This window comes from Phodopus roborovskii, unplaced genomic scaffold, assembly GCF_943737965.1.
Source record: "Phodopus roborovskii unplaced genomic scaffold, PHOROB, whole genome shotgun sequence".
NCBI classification, from domain to species: Eukaryota; Metazoa; Chordata; class Mammalia; order Rodentia; family Cricetidae; genus Phodopus; species Phodopus roborovskii.
Window position 1 is genome coordinate 70,446 of NW_026126426.1, and position 23,386 is coordinate 93,831.

General features: G+C 38.1%; 1 protein-coding gene across 2 annotated transcripts in view; it reads left to right on the plus strand.

Annotated features, from left to right (window-relative positions):
- LOC127223139 (eukaryotic translation initiation factor 4E) overlaps positions 1–9,717 on the plus strand; it is a 34,448-nt gene extending 24,731 nt beyond the window's left edge. For both annotated transcript variants that reach the window (XM_051185648.1, XM_051185649.1), the window contains exons 4-8: positions 1,204–1,299; positions 3,763–3,826; positions 4,354–4,467; positions 6,419–6,558; positions 8,471–9,717. In XM_051185648.1, coding sequence (XP_051041605.1) covers positions 1,204–1,299; positions 3,763–3,826; positions 4,354–4,467; positions 6,419–6,558; positions 8,471–8,585 — 529 coding nt within the window. In that variant the 3' untranslated portion in view covers positions 8,586–9,717. The remainder of the gene's footprint in view (positions 1–1,203; positions 1,300–3,762; positions 3,827–4,353; positions 4,468–6,418; positions 6,559–8,470) is intronic.
- The last annotated feature ends 13,669 nt before the right edge of the window (positions 9,718–23,386 follow it).

Sequence of the window (23,386 nt, forward strand, 5' to 3'; positions counted from 1 at the left end):
GTATATAGTAAAGTACAAGCAATAACTTACCTTACCTTTGTGTTTTATTTACTTTTTTTAAACTTTAGATTTATTTTTATGAGTGTGGGTGGCTTTTGGCCTGCATGTATGATATTGTATTATGTTTGTAGTGCTTGTGGAGGCTAGAAGGAGGAATCCTGGATTCCATGTGGGTACTGGGAATTATACCTGGGTCCTATGCAAGAATAGCCAGAGCTTTCAGCCACTGAGCCACCTGTTCAGCCCCTCTTAATCTTTTAAAACCTACAGCTTAGTCATGTTAATTGCATTCACGTTATATTGTATAGCAAAACCTATTTTCATCTTATTAAAAAAAAATGTATTTTAGAGCCAGGTAGCACATGCCTTTAGTCCTAGCTTAGAGGAATGCAGTGGTCTCCTAGTTCAAGGCCAGCCTGGTCTACAAAGAATTTCAGAACAACCAAGGCCACACAGAGAAACTGTCTTAAACCTCCCTCACCCTCCCCAGTGTATTTTATGAAAATATTTGTTTTTGTGTATATCTACATTTGTAAAGGTTTTCACGTGCCTCAGCACAAATATGAGGTCATAGGACAAATAAAAACTGGCTTTTACATGGGTTCCAGTTGTCAAAACTCAGCACCAGGCTGCTAGTGTAAGTACATTTGCCTGCTGTGCTATTCCTTAGACCTGTTTCCATCTTTTTTTTTTTTTTTTTTTTTTTTCCCCCCTCGAGACGGTGTCTTTGTATAATAGCCCTGGCTGTCCTGGAACTAGCTCAGTAGACAAAGCTGGCCTCAAACTCACAGAGATCCACCTCTACCTGCTTCTACCTCCTGAGTGTTGGGATTAAAGGTGTTTGCCACCACCACCTGGCTCCTGTTTTCATCTTAAACACGTTCATTAGATAAGTTGTCAGCACCATTCTGTCTATTCCTTGGCACCACTTTTGTTCTCCAAATCTGATGCCTTAGCACCTCCTGTAAGTGGGTTGGGGTAGGCATTACTTCATATAGTCCCATGTTCTTGGACTTCATCCTTGTGATACTGAGTGTCAGATTTCCTCTTGAAGGCTAATTACTTTTCCCCGATATATCAGTACTACATTTTACATCATTTTCATGCTGATGGACATCTCTACCTTTTGACTGGAAAATAATTATACTATGAATGGGTTGACAACTATTTTCCTTTTTTTATATACTGGCTTTTTATTTTTAGGTGGGCACTCTGGTTTTTTAAAAATGATAAAAGCAAAACTTGGCAAGCAAACCTTCGATTGATCTCAAAGTTTGATACTGTTGAAGACTTTTGGGCGTAAGTAATTTTATTTTAAAATATAAGTTACATATTTTTTCATCTTACATCATTCGTACAGTGAAAGATGAAGTTCATTTGTTCCTTCACAAATGTTTGACTTGATTGTGTAGTATTATACACAAGCCCTATGCTTGATCTGCATCCCCACAAACAGCAAAAAAGGAACATTTTCATTAGAGTAAGCCTAGGTTTAAATAGTCTCTTCCTCATCTGTGAGAATCCCCTCTTATTGTCCTAGAACTTTTGACAACATTTTTGGAATTTGTTCCCCTGTGCAGTTACCTAGATAGGTTTGTGTCATCATAACAGGGTGCTGGAGAGCCTGCTCTGCAAACAGTTTTCAGTGTGATACCTGCTGATGTGATTAAAATTTAGAGACATGTCAAGAGAATGATGGTGTCTGTGTGTTAATTTACCAGTTTTATTGTAATTTGTGAAACAGTAATTGAAATTTTTCTTTAGTGTTTAGTTTTCAGTTTAGGAAAAGTTGACTTGCAATCATAAACTTTTCATAGATTTAAAAATAGAATATAAAGTGAAAGTTTAAAAGTGTTGTGTTTTTAGACAGGATGTAGCTGAATTCTTGAAAATGTTTTAGTATTCTAGAACTTGCCTTGCCTTTACCTCTCAAGATGTAGCAGACATATACCACCCATGCCTTAGAAATTTTGAATCAGTTGTTTTCATTCTAATAGTTTTTGTTTTCTGAGGATCACATTCAGAAACTTGGGCAAAATGTTGTACCATTGAGCTGCATCCCAGCTCATCCCCAAAGTTAATTTGCTTTGATTTCCTTGAAGAATATATAGGGGAATACTGTTCGAGAAAAATTTTAAAGAGTCTAAGCAACCTCAAAGTTGCTCTGTCTGTATGTTTATGTTAGGTTCATACATGCTGAATTTGTTGATTCTTAACATTTTCATGTAACTCCCTACATGTTTGCTCACATGTGAGAATGCATTGTAGTCATAATTCATAGCAGTGTATTTTTCAAGGGCACAGTCAGTATTAAATGTTTTCAATGCTTGGTTTGTAATAGACATTTGGTATACCTTGCATGAATGAAAAAGGCAAAGTATAGAGTAAATCTGTTGAATTCGCTTTTTCTCCTTTAAGAACATTCTGCTATTTTCTTTTTATGATACAAGTATATTTAAGTTCTGCTAATTAATAGCAGATAGAGGTAGTAGTCTAGTTAATTGGAGTTCTTGAAAGCCTGAAGCAGTTTTTGTACTCTAATTGTGTTTATTGCAAGATTCTTAAATAACTGAAGCCTTCTTCACACAGACAGAAGGAAGCCCTCTAATTTCCTACTAAGGGGAAGGGTCTTGAACCCCACCTCCAGTCACATTTGCACCTGCTCTGGATATTTTGGCTTTGCCAAGTTTATATAACTGTTTCTAACTTGTCCTCTAGTAGATCATATCCCCATAGCTTTGTGTAAGCTACTGGGCATTGTAACTAAGATCGGAAAGAATCCTTTACCTTCTTGTGTACTTGACTACATCTTTATTTCTCACTGCTTTCTGGCAGATTTTATATAAATAACCCTTTAGTCCATCTGCTTTAATCTCATCTGTGTAATCTTACGATTCTTGATGGTTGTGGTTTGGGAATTATGAACCATTTAGATACCTTATGTATAATAATGTTATCTTATTCAAGCAGGACTATACTGTGTAATGTGATAAGAAAGGTGTAGAATTCTTAAAATTGTCCAAAATATTCTTAAACAAAGTTAAAGTCAGCATGGGAGAACATGCCTCTTATATATAGTTTGAAAGTTTGCATACGTGTAACTAAGATAATCTCTCCCTTCTGATGTTGGAGACAGGCAAGTACTGTTACCAATGTTTAAGTCAATTTTACTCTTAAGACTACAAGAGATAAGTGATACAGTCTTCTGCCTTCAGGCAGTAAGTATCAAACATCTCAAATACTGCTCCATGGCTTAACTATTTGGGAAATAGCTCAAAAATACAGGTCCAACTACTGGTATATGACTGTGAGCCTGGCATGTTCCCAAGCTCCTCAACCTCCAGGTGCTGACCAGCCTGGAACCATTTTTGGAGCTGGAGAACCACTCTTATCTATACTCTTGGTCACTTGCTGGGGAGATAGTGTTGATTGAACCATGCAGACTGGGTGGTTTATTTTTGTATTTTTAAATGCACATGTGTGAGTTGAGTTAAAATGTATAGAAATATTTTTCTTTATTCTAAGTTATGTCATATAGTTCTTTGTAGTAATTTACATTATAAATTTCCTTGAATGCAGTCATTATTTAGACCTGTTTTGTCCACTTCAAAATTAGATCAAAAAGAAAACTGTACATAAGCTTTCATGTTTTTTCATATTTTCCAGGTATGTGTATATATGTGTGTGTGTGTATCTATCTATGTAAGCACCCAAATCCTGCATTACATACTATGTTTTTAATTATTATTTTCTTTTACCTAGTCTATACAACCATATCCAGTTGTCTAGTAATTTAATGCCTGGCTGTGACTACTCACTTTTTAAGGTATGCCTAATCAATGATTGTTTATATTTCTTACAGGACCAGGTCATTCAGGTATTTGTGAAAGACTGGCTGTAGATTCAGGCAGTTGGCTTTACCAGGCTTAGTATAACAGTTTGGTGTGACTTAATTACTGGGCACATTTTGGGATTGACTTTGAGCCTTGCTAATCCTGTACAGCCTTTCCTGGATATACTTGGGTAGACTGACATCATCAGCTAATTTTAAACCTATGAGATATTTATGAAGACGTTTGTCAGGTGCTAGGATAGGACATTAATTGGCTCATATATATATTTTTTAATGTTTCTAAAAGGTGTCTGCTTCTTGGGAATTTTCAGAACTTCAGATGAAGTGGAACCTTAAGATTTGATAATTGGTGATGATGTGGTACTCTGCTTTGGTCACATGCCTCGGGCACTTATGTTTTGTGTCCTTTTAAAGGCCGTACCAAGGCAGGGGTGTAGGGAATAAAAGAAAAGTTGTTGGTGTTGTTTCTTGCTGATTCTAATTGTGTTCTTATTTTGTAGGATGGTATTGAGCCTATGTGGGAAGATGAGAAGAACAAACGGGGAGGACGATGGCTAATTACATTGAACAAACAGCAGAGACGAAGTGATCTCGATCGCTTTTGGCTAGAGACAGTAAGTAAGGCTTTAAAATTATAGACCGGCTTTAGGATGTATTTTCATTGGCTTACTCAGGCTATCTGTTCTAGAAAAATGCTTGTGCCCACATTGCATTGTATATACTAAAATTAGAACAAAATAGAAATTAGTATCATAAGAATGGCATGCAATACCTGAAGCATTTTATGGTTTTTGTTTTCTTTTTTTTGGGGGGGGGGTGTAACTAGAAAATAAGTGTGTTAAAGCAAAGTAAGTCAGACCTGAAAAGAAAAAATATCATGTTTTCTCTCATATGTAGAACTTAGGTTTAAAATGTGTAATGTGTGTTTAGGTCATGAAGCTACTAACAGGACCCAGTGAGATTTGGAAATAGGACAGTAAGTACGCTTAATAGGAAAGTACAAGGATGGGCTAAAGGGACTTAAAGGCAGCACTGAGTGGGGTAGGGAATCGTGTGTGGAGTGGAAATGAGAAGATGACATGATGACAGCATTGTGAAGAGAGGCATGGAGGAACCCAGTCCCTTATACACCAGTTAGGAAATTTAGGGAAGGCCTTGGGTGTGCCTAGCTGGGTTTTACTACATAGCTATGCTGGGGCTGGAGCTCAGGATCCTCCTGCCTCCAGCCTTGGAATGCTGCGGTTATATAAGCATGTGACTATCATGTACATGTGAGTGATTTTTTTTATCTATGAGTCAGATACAGAGTGATTGACACCTTCTACTATCAGCTCATTCATTCATTCATTCATCAATCAGAAATGATAGGACCTCACATTTTATAATTGATGTAAAGTTTTTATAACCCACTCATAGCATTGCTAATTAAAAATTATAAAATTTTGAAATTTGTAATCAAACACTAAAATTGTTAATTATTATTTAGCTTATGTGTTTTGATATGGTACTTTATCATTTTGGTTTTATGAGCTACACTAAGCATTTTCTGTGGTCAGGTTCTAGATCTTAATTTTTGGGAACAGAGTTTATATATAGTTGATACTTTTTATAGCCACTTAGACTCAATATCTGATTTATAGTTAGCATTCACTATATAAATAAGCACTTACTATATGTGTGTCATCAGTAATATTTTAAAGCAAAAACTTAATTATGCTTTTGGAGGAGAATGATTAAATAGCATTTTTGGAATCCTATAGGACAGTGGTTCTCAACCTTCCCAATTCTGCAACCCTTTAATACATCATGTTGTATTAACCCCAATCATAAAATTAGTTTTGTTGCTACTTTATAACTGTAGTTTTTCTACTGCTATGGATTGCAGTTTTCAGGCGGTCTTAGGCAACCCCTGTGAAAGGGTTGTTCAGTCCCCAAAAGGGACATGGCTCATGGGCTGAGAGCCACTGCCATAGGAAAAGGACATTTCAGTTTTGTAAGTTAAAAACAGTTATGGCTGTAGATTCTAGTGGCAGTTGCTCAGCAATGTTAAACGTGTTTAATGCCAGTGAACTCTATTTCGAAACTGGTAGAACATGGCAATTAAATGGGAGCATAAGTAGCTATTTCAGTCATCTTGCTAATGACATGTGCCATCACTGCCTGGCTAAATGTCAGTTTTTAAGTTGGTCTGTGGCTCCATGGGTGGGAGTGCTTGCTGCCAAGTCTGAGTTTAGTTCTCAGAACCTGTATGGGATGGAAGGGCAGGGCCAGATGCCAGGTGTCCTCTTCCTTGGTTTGCCATTACCTGTTTGTCCTGTTGTCATCACCTCCACAATGGCAACAACAATAAAAAATTAAGGATCAATTTCTTTTTATTCATTTGCTTTGTTTTTGTCTCTGTAGATGAAGATGGCTTCAAACTTGGCAGTACTGTTTCTGCCTGGCCAGTTTAAGAAGTGAGCTCTTGATTTAAGAGATGCTTTAGTTTTATAAAGTGCACCTAGAAAAGAGAACTTGCTTTTCTTTTTGTTGATATGTTTAATTTAATTTGAATTTTTTTTTCAGCTGCTGTGCCTTATTGGAGAATCTTTTGATGACTACAGTGATGATGTATGTGGAGCTGTTGTTAATGTTAGAGCTAAAGGTGATAAGATAGCAATATGGACGACTGAGTGTGAAAACAGAGACGCAGTCACACACATAGGGTGCGTTTTTTGACTTTGACATTATTAACTAAATCTAGAAGTCTTTTTCATCTAGCTTTAGAAATTTGGGAGTTTATAAACTGTTACTTTCTTTGTGAATGTTTTCATGAACATTTAGAAGTTTGGGCTCTGTTGATATTGAATGTTTAAAACTATTTTTTGTTTTTTTTGAGACAAGGTTTCTTTGTGTAGCTTTGGAGGCTGTCCTGGAACTTGCTCTGTGGACCAGGCTAGTCTCAAACTCACAGAGATCAGCCTGCCTCTACCTCTCAATGCTACCATTGCCTGACGAAACCTGAAACATTTTAACCTCTTGTTTTTTTGAGGATTTTTTTTTTGGAAGACTGTTTCTCTGTAGCCCTAGTTGTCCTGGAACTTGCTATGTAGACTAGGCTGACTTTGAACTCAGAGATCTGCCTGCCTCCTGAGTGCTGGAATTAAAGATGTGTTCCACCACAGCCAGGCTGAAAATACTTTTTGTGTGTATGTGTGTACACTGCCAGTTGGTACACTTCAACTCCTTGCCTTTTTATTATTATTTTGTAAATACATTTTTAATGGTAAAGTGTATATTATTCTGTTTCAGTGTTTTCTCATACTAGTTACCAGATTAGTTATTTCAAAAAATAAGCTGGGCAGTGGTGTCATAAGCCTTTAATCCCAGTACTTGGGAAATAGAGGCAGGTGGATCTCTTGTGAGTTTGAGGCTAGCCTGGTGAGTTCCAGGACAGCTTCCCTCCCCCCCAAAAATAAAATAACATAACCTGTTTAGAAGTTAAATTCTGGAATGTAAAACTCTAAAATTAGGTCTTTCTGCTCATTTTTGAGTGTTTGGTATTTTTCCCTAGGAATTAAAAATTCAGATTTGTAAGATTAACAAGGAGCTTCTGTGCTCATTTTCAGGCTTTTGTTTTTTCTGTAGCTTTTTGTTGTTTCTTCTTAGTCTTTAATCTTCAAGGAATGAAGCCCAGCTAAACTTAGTTCCTTGACATTGGTCTGTCTGTCCATCCGTCCATTTATTTTGATTCGGCATCTCTACATACCCCTAGCTGTCCTGGAATTCACTATGTAAACCAAGGTAGCCTCCAACTCGGAGATCTACCTGCCTCTGCTTCTCAAGTGCTTGGGATTAAAGGTGTGTGCCACAAAGCTCAGCCACCTATTGGGCTTTAAGGAAAGATTATTCTTAATACTTCATATCAGATCCTCTGAACTCATATTTACATACTTAACCTTGTTTAGTACACACCACATTTGTTCTTAAAGAAGTCACAACTAATTTGAAAATTGGGTTCTGAAGTTAGAAGTTAGTACATAGGCTTAATAGAATTCATATGTAAAATATCAATTTTGATTTTTTTTTTTTTGGGAGATAGTGTCTTGCCATGTAAAGCAAGCTGGCCTTTTCCTGCCTTAATCTAACGGATGCTGGGATTCCAGGCTTATGACAATACACCCACCTTAGTTTTACTTTTTTAGATAGAGGAATGAAGGAGATATGTGCATATTACTTACTTTAAATATGTGAAGTACATGTGTGACTATTTCATCATAGTTACTTATTATTGATTTGTAAAATACAAGTGCTATGAGCTCATGGACTGATCCTTCATTGTATACTAGTTATTTAATACTAATTATTGTAGTACCCTACATAGACCTGGTGGGATTGTAAATGTTTATAAAGTGACTTAAGTATGGTTGAAAGTATATGCTAATTTTTAATTTTGCTAGTTATACTGAAATAAAATGAGTCAATTTTTGTTTTGCTTCCTGAGTGAGCATTTTTCATGTAAAGACTAACATATGATGAATTTATCAAATACCTTTTTAAACTTTTTTTTTTTTTTTTTTTTTTTTTTTTTTTTTTTGAGGAAGAGTTGTTGAAGGCCTTGTTTCCTTTGTCTTCTAGGAGGGTATACAAGGAAAGGTTAGGACTTCCTCCAAAGATAGTGATTGGTTACCAGTCCCACGCAGACACAGCTACGAAGAGCGGCTCCACCACTAAAAATAGGTTTGTTGTTTAAGAAGACACCTGAGTATTCTCACAGGAGACTGCGTCACGCAATCGAGACTGGGAGCTGAACCAAAGCCTCGTCCAAGCAGAGTGGACTGCACTGAAGTTTGATTCCATCTTTTGTTGCTAAGATATAAGAGAAGTCTCATTCGCCTTTGTCTTGTACCTCTGTGTTCATTTCTTACCCACCCCCCAATTTTTGCTAGTGTGTCCACTATCCCAATCAAAGAATTACAGTATCCGTCACCCCAAAACTCGCAGATGTGTTCCTGGCCCGCACTGTAACAGCTGGTTAGAATTACCATGATACACACATTTGCCTTTCCACAGTATTCGAAAAAGAACTTGCATTTCTGTTACCTTAGCAGGAAAAGACCTGTTTCTGTTCCACTCCGTGCAGGAGCGTGTTTTTGCTGGTGAGAGTCTGAGTACAGTTTTCTAGCAACCTCATTTCCTTTCCCAGCATTCTCCTTGCTGTCCTCTTGCTGATGGCTGCTAGAGTTTAATTTATTTGCTTCCCTCCTTGATAACATTAGTGATTCTGATTTCAGTTTTTCATTTGTTTTGCTTTTGTTTTTTCCGCATGTAACATTGGTGAAGGATCCAGGAATATGACAGAAAGGTGGAATAAACATTAAATTTGTGCATTCTTTGGTAATTTTTTGTTTTTTTGTAACTACAAAGCTTTGCTACAAATTTATGCATTTCATTCAAATCAGTGATCTATGTCTGTGTGATCCCTAAACATAATTGTGGACTATAAAAATGTAACACCATAATTACATTCCTATCTAGAATTAGTATGTCTGCTTTTGTATCTTTATGCTGTACTTTAACACTTTGTATTACTTAGGTTATTTTGCTTTGGTTACAAATGGCTCAAGTAGAAAAGCGGTCCCATTCATATTAAGACAGTGTACAAAACTGTAAATAAAATGTGTACAGTGAATTGTCTTTTAGACAACTAGATTTGTCCTTTTATTTCTCCATCTCTGTAGAAGGAATCTGTACTTCATATTGCCAAGGCAGTCTCTTGTGTCTTCTTATAGTGTCTTCCCCGTGCACAGCCTAAGTTTGGAGCACTAGTTTATTATTATGTTTACTACAATTTTTAATAAATTGAATAGGTAGTATCACATGTAGTTAAACTGATGTGGCTATCTTTTTTAATAAAGTTAAGGCACAGTTTTCAATCTTAGGTTAAATAATGTACTTTGACTATGTTAAAATTCATGAGAATTGGGATTTTGGTGTATCACCATTTGATAAGAACGGTGGCTAGAAAACTAATTGTTGACTTGGAGATGTTTTTACTTAAAGACCAGAAAACTAGCTTAAGGAGAGTATAGGGGAATGTGTGTTAGGATCTTAGTGTTATTATCTGAATGAAACAGAATAAACAAGTATAAGAGCTGTTTATATTGGTCAATTGTTGCAGTATGGTTTTCTGTAAACTTTGAAATCTTGATCTATTCTTTCCTTGTATCATTTTCAAGCAATTGTCTGCAATACACAATTGTATAGTTCAGATCCTATGAAATGAGGCGTGACTATTGTAGACGCAAGGGTGAGCTGAACTATGGTAGCAGAATGAAAATCACTAGTAGAGAGAGAAATGCTGTCTTTAAGTGGTTATTATGAAATCATCCTTTTCACACTGATGAACTTGATAAAGATCCTTCTAAAATAAATATGGAATCAATAGCATTGCTTTTATTACAGACTTTTAAGATGTCTTGGTGTCCCAAACAGTTCCTGTTCAGTGTTCTAGAAATAGCAATGTTCATAATCTCAGCATTCTGTATCTAATGTCTACTGTAAGTGTGGATCATTCAGGGATGTTCATCTTTTGATATTGCAACATGATGTGATCTGTGTTGGGCTGCATTCATTGCTATCTTGTGGGTATGAGGTGCAGGTGGGGCACCTGAAGGTGATGGTAGAATGTGTAGTCACGAAAGTGCTGGTGATGAGACTTTGTTACCAACAAATAGTATTCTAATAGTATCTATTAGAGATGAATGCTCATGTTGTAGGATATGGTTCATTTGTAAGAAGTATCAACTTTTAAGAATTGTAGAAAGAATCATAAAATATAGTTGTAAAGTTTAAAACTTTCAGTAGGATGTATTTTTGTAATAGAAAATTGAAATGATTTATAATGGGTAAATAGTAATATAACCAGTCTTAATGGATTTTGGGATCACCAGCTCCCAAAATTATTAAATTAATTATGAAAGCTTGACCTTTAGCTGAGGCCTGTTCCCAGTTATCTCTTATAGCTGAAATTAATCTGTTTCTGTTAATTTACGTTCTTCCCTGTAGCTTCCCTCCGTTGTGTATGTCCAACTCCCTCCGTGTCTCTTATGTGCCTAGATTCAAACCCTAAGTTCCTGCTCTGAAGTCTGTCTATTCTCTCCTGCCTAGCTATTGACCATCCAGTTCTTTATTAAACCAGTCAGAAGATGTCTTAGGCAGAGACACATCTGTACAGTGTATAAAAAGATTATCCCTTAGCATTGGAATGGATGAATTAGCAACCCCACAGAAGCATTTGATGTATACTATATAGGAGTTAATAACCACAACACTTATATACTACTGTAGTCACTTCACATGTACGTTGGCCTGCATGATAGATACAGGTGTCATTTCTCCATTGTACAAGTAAAGAAACATGCATTGACAATTAAATAACATTTAAGCTTTTGTCAGACATGAAGTGTGAATCTGAGGCCTAGAATTTGCTTCCAGTGACCCTTAATCATGTTCTTCCAGAAGAGGAGCCCATCTAACAGGCTGCAGTTAAATTTCATCAGTTATATTCAGCTAGTAAGCTGGGCATATAAAATGCTTCTCCATTTTACTGCCTTTGGTGTCAGCCTGTACAGCTAATGGGTTGGGTGTAAAGTTTGGTTCTGTTGTGCCCTGCTTGTTGTGAACCCTCTACTGGGCAGGGTAAGCTGTAGCCTTGGAGACCTGTGATTGGTCCACTGGTGGAAGCAGTGAGGCGCTATGCATGTGCGAAATCATTACTTCTCAAAAGTTACACAGTTCACTTGCCTGTTGCTTTTCTGTCAGAACCCATATGCTAGAACAGGATGTACTAGGCCACTATTGTAAAGACAGTTTTAAAACAGGCATTCAAAATGAATGAGAGTCTCCACTAAGTTCTACAAATAGCTTTTATTGAAATTGAAGGTTTTGTTACTTATTTAAATGGGGCTGTTTTGGCATATGCCTTTAATCCCAGCACTGGGAGGAGGAGGCAAGCGGAGCTCTTAAATTCTTGAACAGCCTGGTTTACACAGCTAATTCCCTGATAGTCAAGGCTGTACCAAAAAGTGTCTTCTTGACAAAGCAAACAAACAAAAACATAAAAGGCCTGGTTTACTGGAGTGTCTCAGCTCTAACATTGGGTCTAGAGAAGTCCCACTGTGGGAGGATCCCACAACTGGTGGATTTTTGTTTTGTTTTCCTTTTTGGAATATATGTATGGGCACTTTCTGTCTCCTCTCTCTCTCTCTCTCTCTCTCTCTCTCTCTCTCTCTCTCTCTCTCTCTCTATGTGTGTGTGTGAGAGAGAGAGAGATGCCTGAGAGGTCAGCAGAGTGCATCTAATCCCTTGGATCTGGAGCTGGACAGTTGAGAGCCATCACTTGAATGCTGGGAACCGATTGGGTCCTCTGCAAGAAGAATTAAGTACTCTTGTATGTGTGTGTACATGTGGATGGGTTTTCTTTTGAACACAAGCCATTTACTAGAATTGTTTAATAATCTTGCATTCTTGTTGCACATGGAAGGCAATATTTTTCTTTGCCATTCTGAACGTGCTGAACTCCTAAACAATGTGTCTTCTCAATCATGGCATGGCCAGGCTTAGAGTAACATAACTTAATTCTATCAAAAACTATGAGGAGTTCAGTAGATACAAAGCTGTACCATGGTTTGTATTCTCAAGTTAAGGCTCCCTGGTCCATGTGGCAGTAAATACATCAGTGGTTCTGCCCAGCAACCCATTTGTAAAAAGTAAAATGCTGACTTGGAATGAAAGTTATAAATGGTAGAACTTGATTATTGCCTGTTTTGGCTTTTGGGTTTTCTTTATTTTCCTTTTTGGGTTAGGTTCAGCGCATTCAGAATGGCATTAATGTGATCCTCCTTCCCGGGCCTTCCTTCTGAGTGTTGGGATTACAAGTGTATTAGCACACCTTCCTAGCCTGCTTTTTTGTTCCTTTAGAGACCTGGCTGTCATGGAACTCAGATGGTCTGCCTCTTTCCTCAGAATGCTGGGAATAAGGATATTTACTACCATGTCCAGCCTTACCTGCTTTTATTTGGGGTAGGGGGATTCCCTGTTGGAAAAGTAGAATAATGGGGCTTTAATTAGTAAGATTTTATCTCTGGCAAGTACATAATAGTAATTTCAGTATACCCTACTGTCTGTGTCACCATGACAACTGTTGAATGTAGCTACTCTGAAATGGCAATGGGCACTGAGACGTACAGTGATAGATCTTCTCAATTTACATGTGATATTGCTGGAAATTTGGGGGTACACATTGTGCAGAAAATATGTGGGTATCAGTGGTGTCTGTCTCCAAACTGGGGATTTTGGTTTGGTTTCTTTAGAAGCTACTTATACTACATTTCTGGGAAGGCGCTTGAATGTCATTTGTCCTTTCCCAGTGAGTGTATGGATTTTCATTACTAAAAATTAATCCGTCAGTGACTGCTCTTAAGTTCCCTTAATTAGTGTCACTCCTGAAAGCAGTGACCTGTGCTTTTCAGTGCTTACCATGTCCACCAATCACCTGGCTGCTTTGACACAGGCCTGTAATTCCTTCCAAGGTGTCACCAGGTGGTGTACATAGCTATCCTTGGGATCCAGGTATCGCTTTTGGAAACAGTGATAGAAGTTGATGCTCAGTGTCTGTGGTGTCTTAACACAAAAGTCGCTAACCATGTGTGACTATTCTGCCAACTTCTCATTCAACATCTCAAGTGCTTGCTGTTCGTACTTAGTGGCTGCCCTGCTCATTTCAGATAGCACAGTCCACCATCTGCACACAATCTGTTGGATAGCGGTGCTGCTTTTGAGGTTTTCAATGGCATCAAGTTTTACTTTCAGACAAATATCTGAAGAGCAGTTGTTTTAGAGCAATTTAGAATGAGGGTTGCTCTTCCTTTTATGGAGTCTGGTAGTGAGATGTACCTGAGGCTTGCTACTATCTTGCAGAGAAGACCAGACTGGCCTTGAATTTACAGAGATCTGCCAGCCTCTGCCTCCAAATGCTGGTATTAAATGCATGGGTCACCACTGGCTGGTCCATTTCACTCTGGAGGAGTGTTCATGTGTTGATAAGGTTTTTTTTTTTTTTTTTTTTTTTTTTTTTTTCTAGTAGTGTTTTTGTGCTGTTCTAAGAAGGTTATTGTGTGAGTTGCCAACTAAATGTACTTTCTGGCATTTCTCAACTTTGCTATTGCTGAACTGGATTCTGTATGTGTATTCCAGTCCTGCTTACTTCCACCTTGTCTGCATTTCTCTGAGGTCTGTCCCTGGCCATCTCTGCTCAGTCTGCACTGTATCAGATGCTCTGAGTACTTCAGCCTGGGTTTGTTCCACTCATGATTGGGGCAAAGTTGATCCATAGTCTATGATACAGAGTGCGCTTGGACCCCAGCCCGTGCTCAGCCAGTCACGGTTGGCAACCAGTGATGCACACACTCTACGTGGGCAGGCTTTTGTTGCATTTTGAATGTGTTTGTGTTTTAAAGTCCCATTATAACTGTGAAACACTCACCTGTGTGAGTGAGAGAGAGGTCCACACCTCATTATAAACTAGGCTTTGTGTTAGATTTTTCTTCTAACCACAGGCAAGTTTAAGGTAGAATCAGCTGAGATACGGTGCTTAGTTAGGTTAGTTATATTTAATGCATTCTTGAGATGTGACAATTTTGCTGTATATTAAGATTCTATACTTGTCTGTGTTTGGGGTCCAGTTATGCTTTTTTTAAGGGTCTTGTTATGAAAGGACTTCTCCCAGATGTGGGTTGTGTGTTTTTTTTTTGTTTTTTTTTTTTTTTTTTTTTTTTTTTTTTTTTTTTTTTTTTTTCCCCAAAGGAGAAAGAGAACTAGGAATTTGCACAGCTTTTTCACCAAAAGGCTTTCTTCCCCTTTTCATTTCGTATGGCTCCTGAGGAAGGAAATGGGGTCATTTCCTACTTGGTGTACTGAATGTTCCATTGGAAAGCAGTGTGGTGGCACACACCTTTAATCCCAGCACTCAGAGGCAGAGGCAGGTGGATTTTGGTGAGTTCCAGGTCTGTCAGGTCTGTTACACAGAGAAACCCTGGGTCAAAAGGAAAGAAAAGAAAAAGGTGGGAAGGAATGAAAATCTCTCAACACTAGGTCAGAAACCTAGGGCTCCACAGCAATCTCTTCTAAGGCCATCCATCTTTATTACTGAAGAGTTTGTTTGCCTTTGCTGTTGAGTGCCCTTTACCTAGCATTTTATATTTCTTGTTTGATGTTTTTGAGGTAGATTCTTCGTATGTAGCCCTGACTCTTGTGGAACTCACTGTGGGCCAGGCTGACCTCAAGCACACAGAGCTGCCTCTGTCTTCCAGCCTTGGGATTAAATGAATGTGTCACCATGCTTGACTATAGTTTTTATATGCTTGGGTTTTTACTTAATTTTTTCCTATATTTTGCTTAGAACTATTTGAGTTTATCATTTTGAAATACATATTTTTTTTCTGAGTAAATACTTTAAATCTTCAAAAGCACTTTACATTTTTTTTCTAATTTTATATTTATTTTGGTCTTTCAGGTTGCCCTGAAACTCATTATATAGACTAGGCTAGTCTTGACTTACAAAGATATCTCTACTGTTACCTCCCAAGTACTGTAAGTACATGTATGCAGTGTCCACAGAGGTCAGAAGAGGGTGTGAGATTCCCCTAAAGATAAAGTTACAGATAGTTGTCAACTGTCTTGTGGGTGCATGGGAATTGAACCTGGGTTTTCTGGAAGAGCAGCCAGTGCTCTCTCTGATCCCTCCAGGCACTGGTAAAGCCCCCATAAATGCACGTCTTGATTGATCACCAAGTTAGCGGGAATATTGTTATACATACGTCTAACTTTACACAGATCCACAAATGTCATTATACATCGGTACATTCCCCCCAGAAGTAGAGATGAGTTCCAGTTTATCTGTGGCTTTACTGGTTCCATGTGTTTGCTCATTGTAAGTACATGCCACATGTACGGGACATGTGCTAGAAGGAATAGGTGCCTGCACTTTATGGAGGTTAGGGTCTGCTGGGGAAGCACAATAAACTAGTGCTCTTAACGTGGGCTGGATGGCTCACAGGGGCTGCGTATCAGATATTCACATTGTGGTTCACAACAGTAGCAAAGTTACAGTTATAAAGTAATAATGAAATTTATGGTTGTGGGTCACCAGCGTGAGGAACTGTATTAAAGGGTCACAGCATTAAGGAAGGTTGAGAAGTCCTGCAAGAGATGAGCACAGTAAGACAAACATCTAATCGTCATGTGTGAAGAAGACAGCACAGCATGAGCAGCTGGAGCACTGTCCTCACCTGGGTAGAGGCAGATTTCAGATTTGCATGAAGTTGCTCCAAAGTTTGCTGTTGCTCTTCTTCCTCAAAATTGAGTGGACAAACAGTGCCCAGCTGGCTTAGTAGTTAACAGCTTGCTTTCCAGAGGATCTGGGTTCAGTTTCCAGCACCCACATCAGGTGGCTCACAGCCTCCAGCAACTCCAGCTCCAGGGCTCCACACATAAAAACTGATGTTTGGAATGATGAACCATTGTTACCTAAAACCTAATGCAAGTGCTAACTTATGGTTACTGGTGTTTTGTTTTGGTTTTTGGTTTTTTTGTTCTGTTTTGTTTATATTCTTCACCTGTTGTCAGGTTGTGTGTGCATGCATGTGCTCATGTGTATGTATGTGGTATCTGTGTTCATGTGTGTGCATGTGGATGTGTACATGAATATATGTGCGTATGGAGGCCAGCGGTTAGTGTCTTCCCGAGCCAGTCTTTTCATTGACCTCCACAGCTTTGGACTTGACCTGATTGAGGTGATGAGGGGACGAAGAAAGGACAGACACATGTACAGAAAAGCTGGGATTGGATGGACCGTGCACTCGATGGAGATGCACCACGGGAAGCCCAGAATGTGGGCGTTTATTGTACATAGGCAATGGAGGAAGCAGGTTTGGCTAATCTGGGCAGTGGGCTTTTTGTAGGGGAACAGTCTCAGGCTGAAAACACACTAAAGGGGGAAGCTGCCATCCACATTTTCTGCACATAATGTCAACATCTGCATATGCACCAGGGAAAGACTGCCATTCTCATGGGCCTGAGGCAGTGCTCATGTCAAACAATGTCAGCACTTAACTGGCTCTTTACTCTGGACCTCGTCCATCCCCACAAGTCTTATTTGATGAGATGAGTCTCTCATTGAATCTTAGCTTACCAATTCAGCTTGTCTAGCTGATGAGAGAGCTGCTGTTTCTAAACCTGCCTTCCTGAACTCGCCAGTGCTGGCCTTTGTGTGTACACCACCACTCCTGACTTTTTCATGTGGGGCTGGGGATCTGAGCTCAGATCCTCATGCTTGTACAGCAAACCCTTCCCCGCTGAGCTGTTTCCCCAGTACTGCAGATTGCTTCTTTCCTATTATCTTCAAGAGCAATTCATTATGTTTAGCATTATACTTTCACAGGTCATTTATTGACTTCAATTAGGTGTTTTTTTTTTTTTTTCACCCACGAATTGTGGATAGTGTAAAGTCATGTCAGTAGAGGATACAGATTGATGGCCATTGTCTACGTATTTATGTTTTTCTGTGTATGCTGTCTCTATGACTTTTGGATGTGATATGCATTGGCTGAGGGCAGCAAAGACCAACTTATACTTGAAAAAAAAAAATTTCTTCGAAACAGGGTTTTGTTGGGTAGCCCTGACTGTCCTGGAACTCATTCTATAAACCAGGGTAGCCTCAAATTCAGAGATCCACCTGCCTCTGCCTTCTGAGTGCTGGGGTTAAAGGTGTGCACCATCACTGCCCAGCAAGATCTTTTCTAGGGTACCTGCACTGAAGGAGCTAGATGCAGTTTTCCACATGTGGTGGTACATGCCTTTAATCCCAGCACCTGCCTCTGCCTCTGAATTCTGGGATTAAAAACCTGAACCACTAAACTGAGATGAAGAACACCTCTTAACTCCCGCACTTCAGTTACTCAGCTATAAAGTGTGAATTATTTTTTAAAATACCATGGAATTGTGAAGAGTGGGGAAGTCAGTACTCTAAAATGAAGGTCACCAGGTAGGTGGTGTGGCTGTGAGAGGTGATCAGATAAATAGTCACAAGCCATTTGATTATACCAGGGTCGACTATTATGCCAAGATGTCTTATATCTACTTGATGAGTGGAAACATTCAGAAATGAAAATGTTGGGAGGCCATGGCAGCCTCTGACACCATCTCAGCAGAATAGGAGTCCTCCAGAAAGGACTTCTGACTAAACTGAATTTTTCTTGTAATGTTAGAGGGTTTTGTTTTTTAATATACCTTTCTTTTCTTCTGGAGGGGCAATGCTCTGTGTCCTTTTACTCTTCCTATTTTTTTTTTTTTCTCCCCATCCTACTTTTTCCTCCACTAGAAGTCCCTGTGATTTTTTTTTTTTTTTTTTTTTTTTTTTTAAGGGTTTTAGTATGTAGTCCTGGCTGGCCTGGAACATACAGATATCCTCCTGACAATGCTGTTTCTGTGTGGAAGCCCAGTGGTATCCAAATCAGAAGATAGTTTATTCATTGACATGCTTAGATGTGGGCCAGGAAGTTTCAGCAATCTGTCAGTTTGTGTGGCTGGAGGTACCAAAAGGAATGCTGATGATATCCATGTGACTTCAGCCCTTACTCCCTAGGCTCTTGCTTTTTCTACAAGCCCCTAAGTCTTTCCCTGGATTTGAAGGAAATACTCTTGAGTTCTTTCCATCCAGAAAAGCTGAGGTGGCCTAAGGTAATTCACATACTCAGTACATACCACCTGGGGGGGGAATTAGTTAATGCTTAGGCTGAATTTGAAACAACTGAGCAATGAGAACACATTTACATTGTCATTTCTTTGAAATCTAATCCCAGACTTTTCGTTTCAGATGTGTTGGATTTATTTATTTTTTTTTTCAAGGCAGGGTTTCTCTGTATTGCTTTAGAGCCTGTCCTGGAACTTGCTCTGTAGACCAGGCTGGCCTCAAACTCACAGAGACCCACCTGCCTCTGCCTCCCGAGTGTATAGTGGTGTTTTTGCTTTTGATTTTATTGTTTTAAGAATCAATAATCACTAGGATGGAGAATTTGTCCTATGGTTAAGAGAACTGGCTGCTATTCCTGAGTATCAGTATCGAGGTTTGGTTCTCAGCACCCACATGGTAGTTCACAACTGTCCATAACATTAGTTCCAGGAGATGTAAGCCCTCTTCTGGCCTCTGCAGACACTATACACATTTAGTACACAGACATAAATGCAGGGAAAATGGTCATGAACATTTGCTTTTTATCTGTTAGTCTATTTACCAACACTCAGGACTCAGATGTGGGATATAAACCTGCTAGATCAGAGAAGTCAAGAAGCAACCAGCTGACCTTCCTTTGTGGCTGGAGACCCAGCATCTTTCTTGACCCAAATCAAAAAGGATGTGAAGTTCCAAGTCCCTCCCTACTTCTTCCTGAGCATCTCTCTGTCTTCCCAGGACCTCTGTATTCTCTGTGACTAACTCTTGTCAATTAGTCACTGGTTCCACCCTGTGATCACAGTTTGGCCATTTCACAGTGTGATTAAATGTCCCACAACATTTCTTCTCTTTGTCTAAATAAAAAGGAAAGGGTGTAACTCTTGACACAGTAGAGCTATATGCAAAAAACAAATACAAGGTATTGTCTAAATAAAAGGAAAACGTTTTAGGTCTAACACAGTAAAACTATACAGTAAGAATAATTATCAAGTAAGAATTGCATTCACAATATTCAGTGCATTTATATTTGGCAAATTTGGAGAATTATATTATCTATTCCATCTTGGTATTTTTTGTTTGTTTTTACCTAAATCACTTTCTATCATAACCTGTATTGCCAACCTAAAAATATCTTTTTAGACATTAAAACATTTTCTTAAACAACTTAAGGTTTTATGTCTCTGGGCCTTATAAATATTACATCTCTTTTGTACGTTTCTTTTCTGAATTTGGTAACAAAGAACTTTACTATCTAGTCTTCAACCCCCAATAGAGACCTGAGAAGGATAAAATATTACTTGAGTAAACAGGAAGTGGAAGGCAAGCAACCTCCAAAATTATAGAAATGATATGGACAACACAGTCACCCAAGTTTCCTCTGCAGCATTGGGCCATCCATCCTCAGCCTACAGGCCTGGAATATTTGACAAACTTCTGGGAAGCAGGAATTTTGAAGGAGTGGCCTACCTTGTCTTGGCAAAGTTCAGCAGTCATCTTTGTGTCTGGCCTGTCCAATTCAGACAGTATACTGTGAGCAGTTGAGGAAAGGGTTATTTCTGGTGCAATGTCTAGCTTTGCAATTTTGAAAGCAAACTACATGGAGGTTCTTCAATGCCTATCATCTTTTTGAAGTGAAGTAGGTTGGTTCTGCCAGGAACAAATGCATCTCACTGTTGTGAAAGCCTTGTTATTAAAACATCTTAAAATACCATATTCAGTAGATCTTTGAAGTATTTGTGAAGACCACATAACATCTAAAATACATGAAACTAAATAAAACTTAATTGTGTCTACATCTAAACCCTCACTATAAGTTTGTTGTTATCGTCATTGTCTAAGCAGTTTGTAAAAGCTCTCAAGGACTAGAACTTTATAATCCAATGTTAAATGAGTTGCATAGGTACAATACCTTACAGTATGGTGTAATAAAAATAAATTTAAATTGAGTCATACAAAAGTTCATACTAATGTGAAATGTTTAAGACTAGTAGTTTCTCTGTAGTCTAAAAGTAGATTCAATAATTACCTATTCTGTCATTCCTGTGTCTCTTCTTTTTTTAAAAAAAGAGATCTCTGAATCTAACTTTTGCTTAGTGTCCTCTCTGACCATGACCAGTAACTTGAATCCAATCCCCCTAAACAAAGCCAACATCCCATGAAAGACCAAATCCCACCACCCCACATCTCAGGTGTCATGTTCTTAAAATTACTTCCTGTTGTCTGGAGGTGACATCTTTAGAGGACCCTGTGAAAATTGGGATAATGGCCAAGCCCTGGGAGTGCTGGCTATATCATTTGTCTTCTAGTCTCTGTGTGACAGGAAAGGGCTGGACTTTTCTGAAGTCCTGGTTGGAGTGTTCTGTGAGGCTAGACTATCTTAGCTAGCCATTTTCTAGTTGTCTTGAGCAATTTGTAGTCCGAAACTGATTTTTGGGTGGTGGTTGTCAGCTTAATGGTGTTATCACACTCCAGGTGGATTTATTGCTGCAGGGCCACTGCATCTTGAAGACCTCAAAGGTCACTGCCAGAAATGGTCATGGTTCACTGCAGAAAACTTAAACATTCTCCCAGAGCTTAACAGTCTGTTAAATACATCTAGAAACTAAACTTAGTTCCTAATTTCTTGCTTCAGACTCAAACCCAGATACGTGTACAAGAAGCTAGATGAAGCTGATTTGTACACTTAGTACTGTGAAAGTTTACACACACACACACACACACACACAAAATCTTATAGATTTTGAGATAATATTTATACCTTAAGAAAAGTTTTAAAGAGTCAAAATAAAACCAAAGGATTATGAGATTACTGGCAAGAGGATAGTCCCTTAATTTTTGTTTTGTTCTATCCCATGTCAGGTGGGTCTTCTGACATGAGACATTGATTTTGGATTTTCCTTTAATGAGCATTCTTAGGTTTAGAGGAGAGAGCCACGCTCCAACTCCAAAGCCAGCTTTGATATGTAATTGAATTGGGACCACAAAAAGACCATTTGCCCTTTATGTTTGTACAGCACTGCAAAAATAAGTATTTGGTAATATGTATGAAATTATACCCTGTTGGAGATGTGCTATACCATTAGGCCAATTTACTCTCTTTTTTCTTGGGACATTTTCCCTGGATGATTCATCAGTTTCCTTCAGATGTCTCAGTTGTCCTATGGTCTTCATATTCTTTAGTTGGATGCTTTTATTCTCCTGGAAAGACAAAAAGAAAACCCTGCCTCAACCCTAACTTTTGGAGGTGCTTGGGTAGGTTATATCTTTGTTACATCAAGATATTTTTTGGCAACAGAAAATGTATATCTTTTAGTAATGTTTTTTCATACCTGATCAAATGAAAAGCATTTATTAGTCTTATGAGTTGGTTTGGATTTAATGACTAAGCTTTTTGATGAACTATCACCTCTACCAATCAAGAGAACTGTACTGTTTGAATTTAATCTTGATGGTATCTCTAGCTTTTCTTATGTGGGAAACGAGAGCAAAATTTCTTCCACAATGTAACACATATCCTGGTTTCTATTCTGAGGTCAACACATCTTTAAAATATGCAGGCTAGTTTAATGTCTCTCTGCAACTGTCATTCCTTTCTTATTAGCATTTAAAAATTTGAAGTTAAAGCATTGTATCATCTATCTGTGTGGGTCCTTATTACCTCTTTGTTTATTAAGCATATCTTTTAAATTGTGATTAGAGCTTTCTATGAATGCTTCCCTGTAGGATTGTGTGGTATACCTGTAATATGCTTTATATTACTATATGCAAGAAACTGTTTCATTTTAGTAGAGACATATGCGGAGCATCTCCTGTCTTAATTTTTACAGGCATTCCCATAATGGTCATAACTTTTTGTTGTGGAATATTTGTATCCTGTGTGAAGATGTATTGCTCTGATTGGTGTAATAAAGAGCTTTAACTGCCAATAGCTAGGCAGGAAAATGTTAGGCAGGACTTCTGGGAAGAAGAAAGGTGGTAACATCAGGAGATGCAGAGCAAGCAGGATGTGCATGAGGAGAGGTAACAGAGCCACATGGCAAGGTATAGATTAATATAAATGTGTTAATTTAAGTTATAACAACTAGTAAGAAACAAGCCCAAGCTACAGGACAAGCTTTTATAATAAGTCTCCATGTCATTATTTGGGAGTTGGCAGGACAGAGAAAGACTTGTTACAACTTTGAATAAGTTTATAATTATGGAATCAGCCTTTTCAGAAGGTAAATCACTTGCCTATTTAGATACTGAATATGTATCTATGGTATGGTACACATACTTTCATTTTCCAAACTGCAAAATGAAATATCCACTTGGTAAATTTCATTTCTTTGAGTACTCTTTGGGTTACTTCCTTTAGGTTGTGGAATTTGGTTATACAAAGATCAAGTAAGACATTTCCTTATAATTTTCTTGGCTTGGCTTGTTGACAAGTGATAAAATCTTTTTTCAAACCTTTGTTATTAACATGGTATTTCTCATGAAATTCTGAGGCATCTACCAAAATTTCTACCAATACTGATCAGTGCTAGAGGGCTTGGTAGACTGTATGGAATCTGATATGTCACAGACAATGGATGATTTCTATTTCTGATTATTTGTTGTAATTGAATAAATAACAGAGTTAATTCTGATTCATCTGGAATAAGTTTAGCATTTTTAATATGTAAAACAATTCTTTCTGCATATTGGGAATAAGTAACTATATTAAGATCTTCTGGAAAATTTAATAATAACATGAGAATAGCATATTATTCTTATTTTTG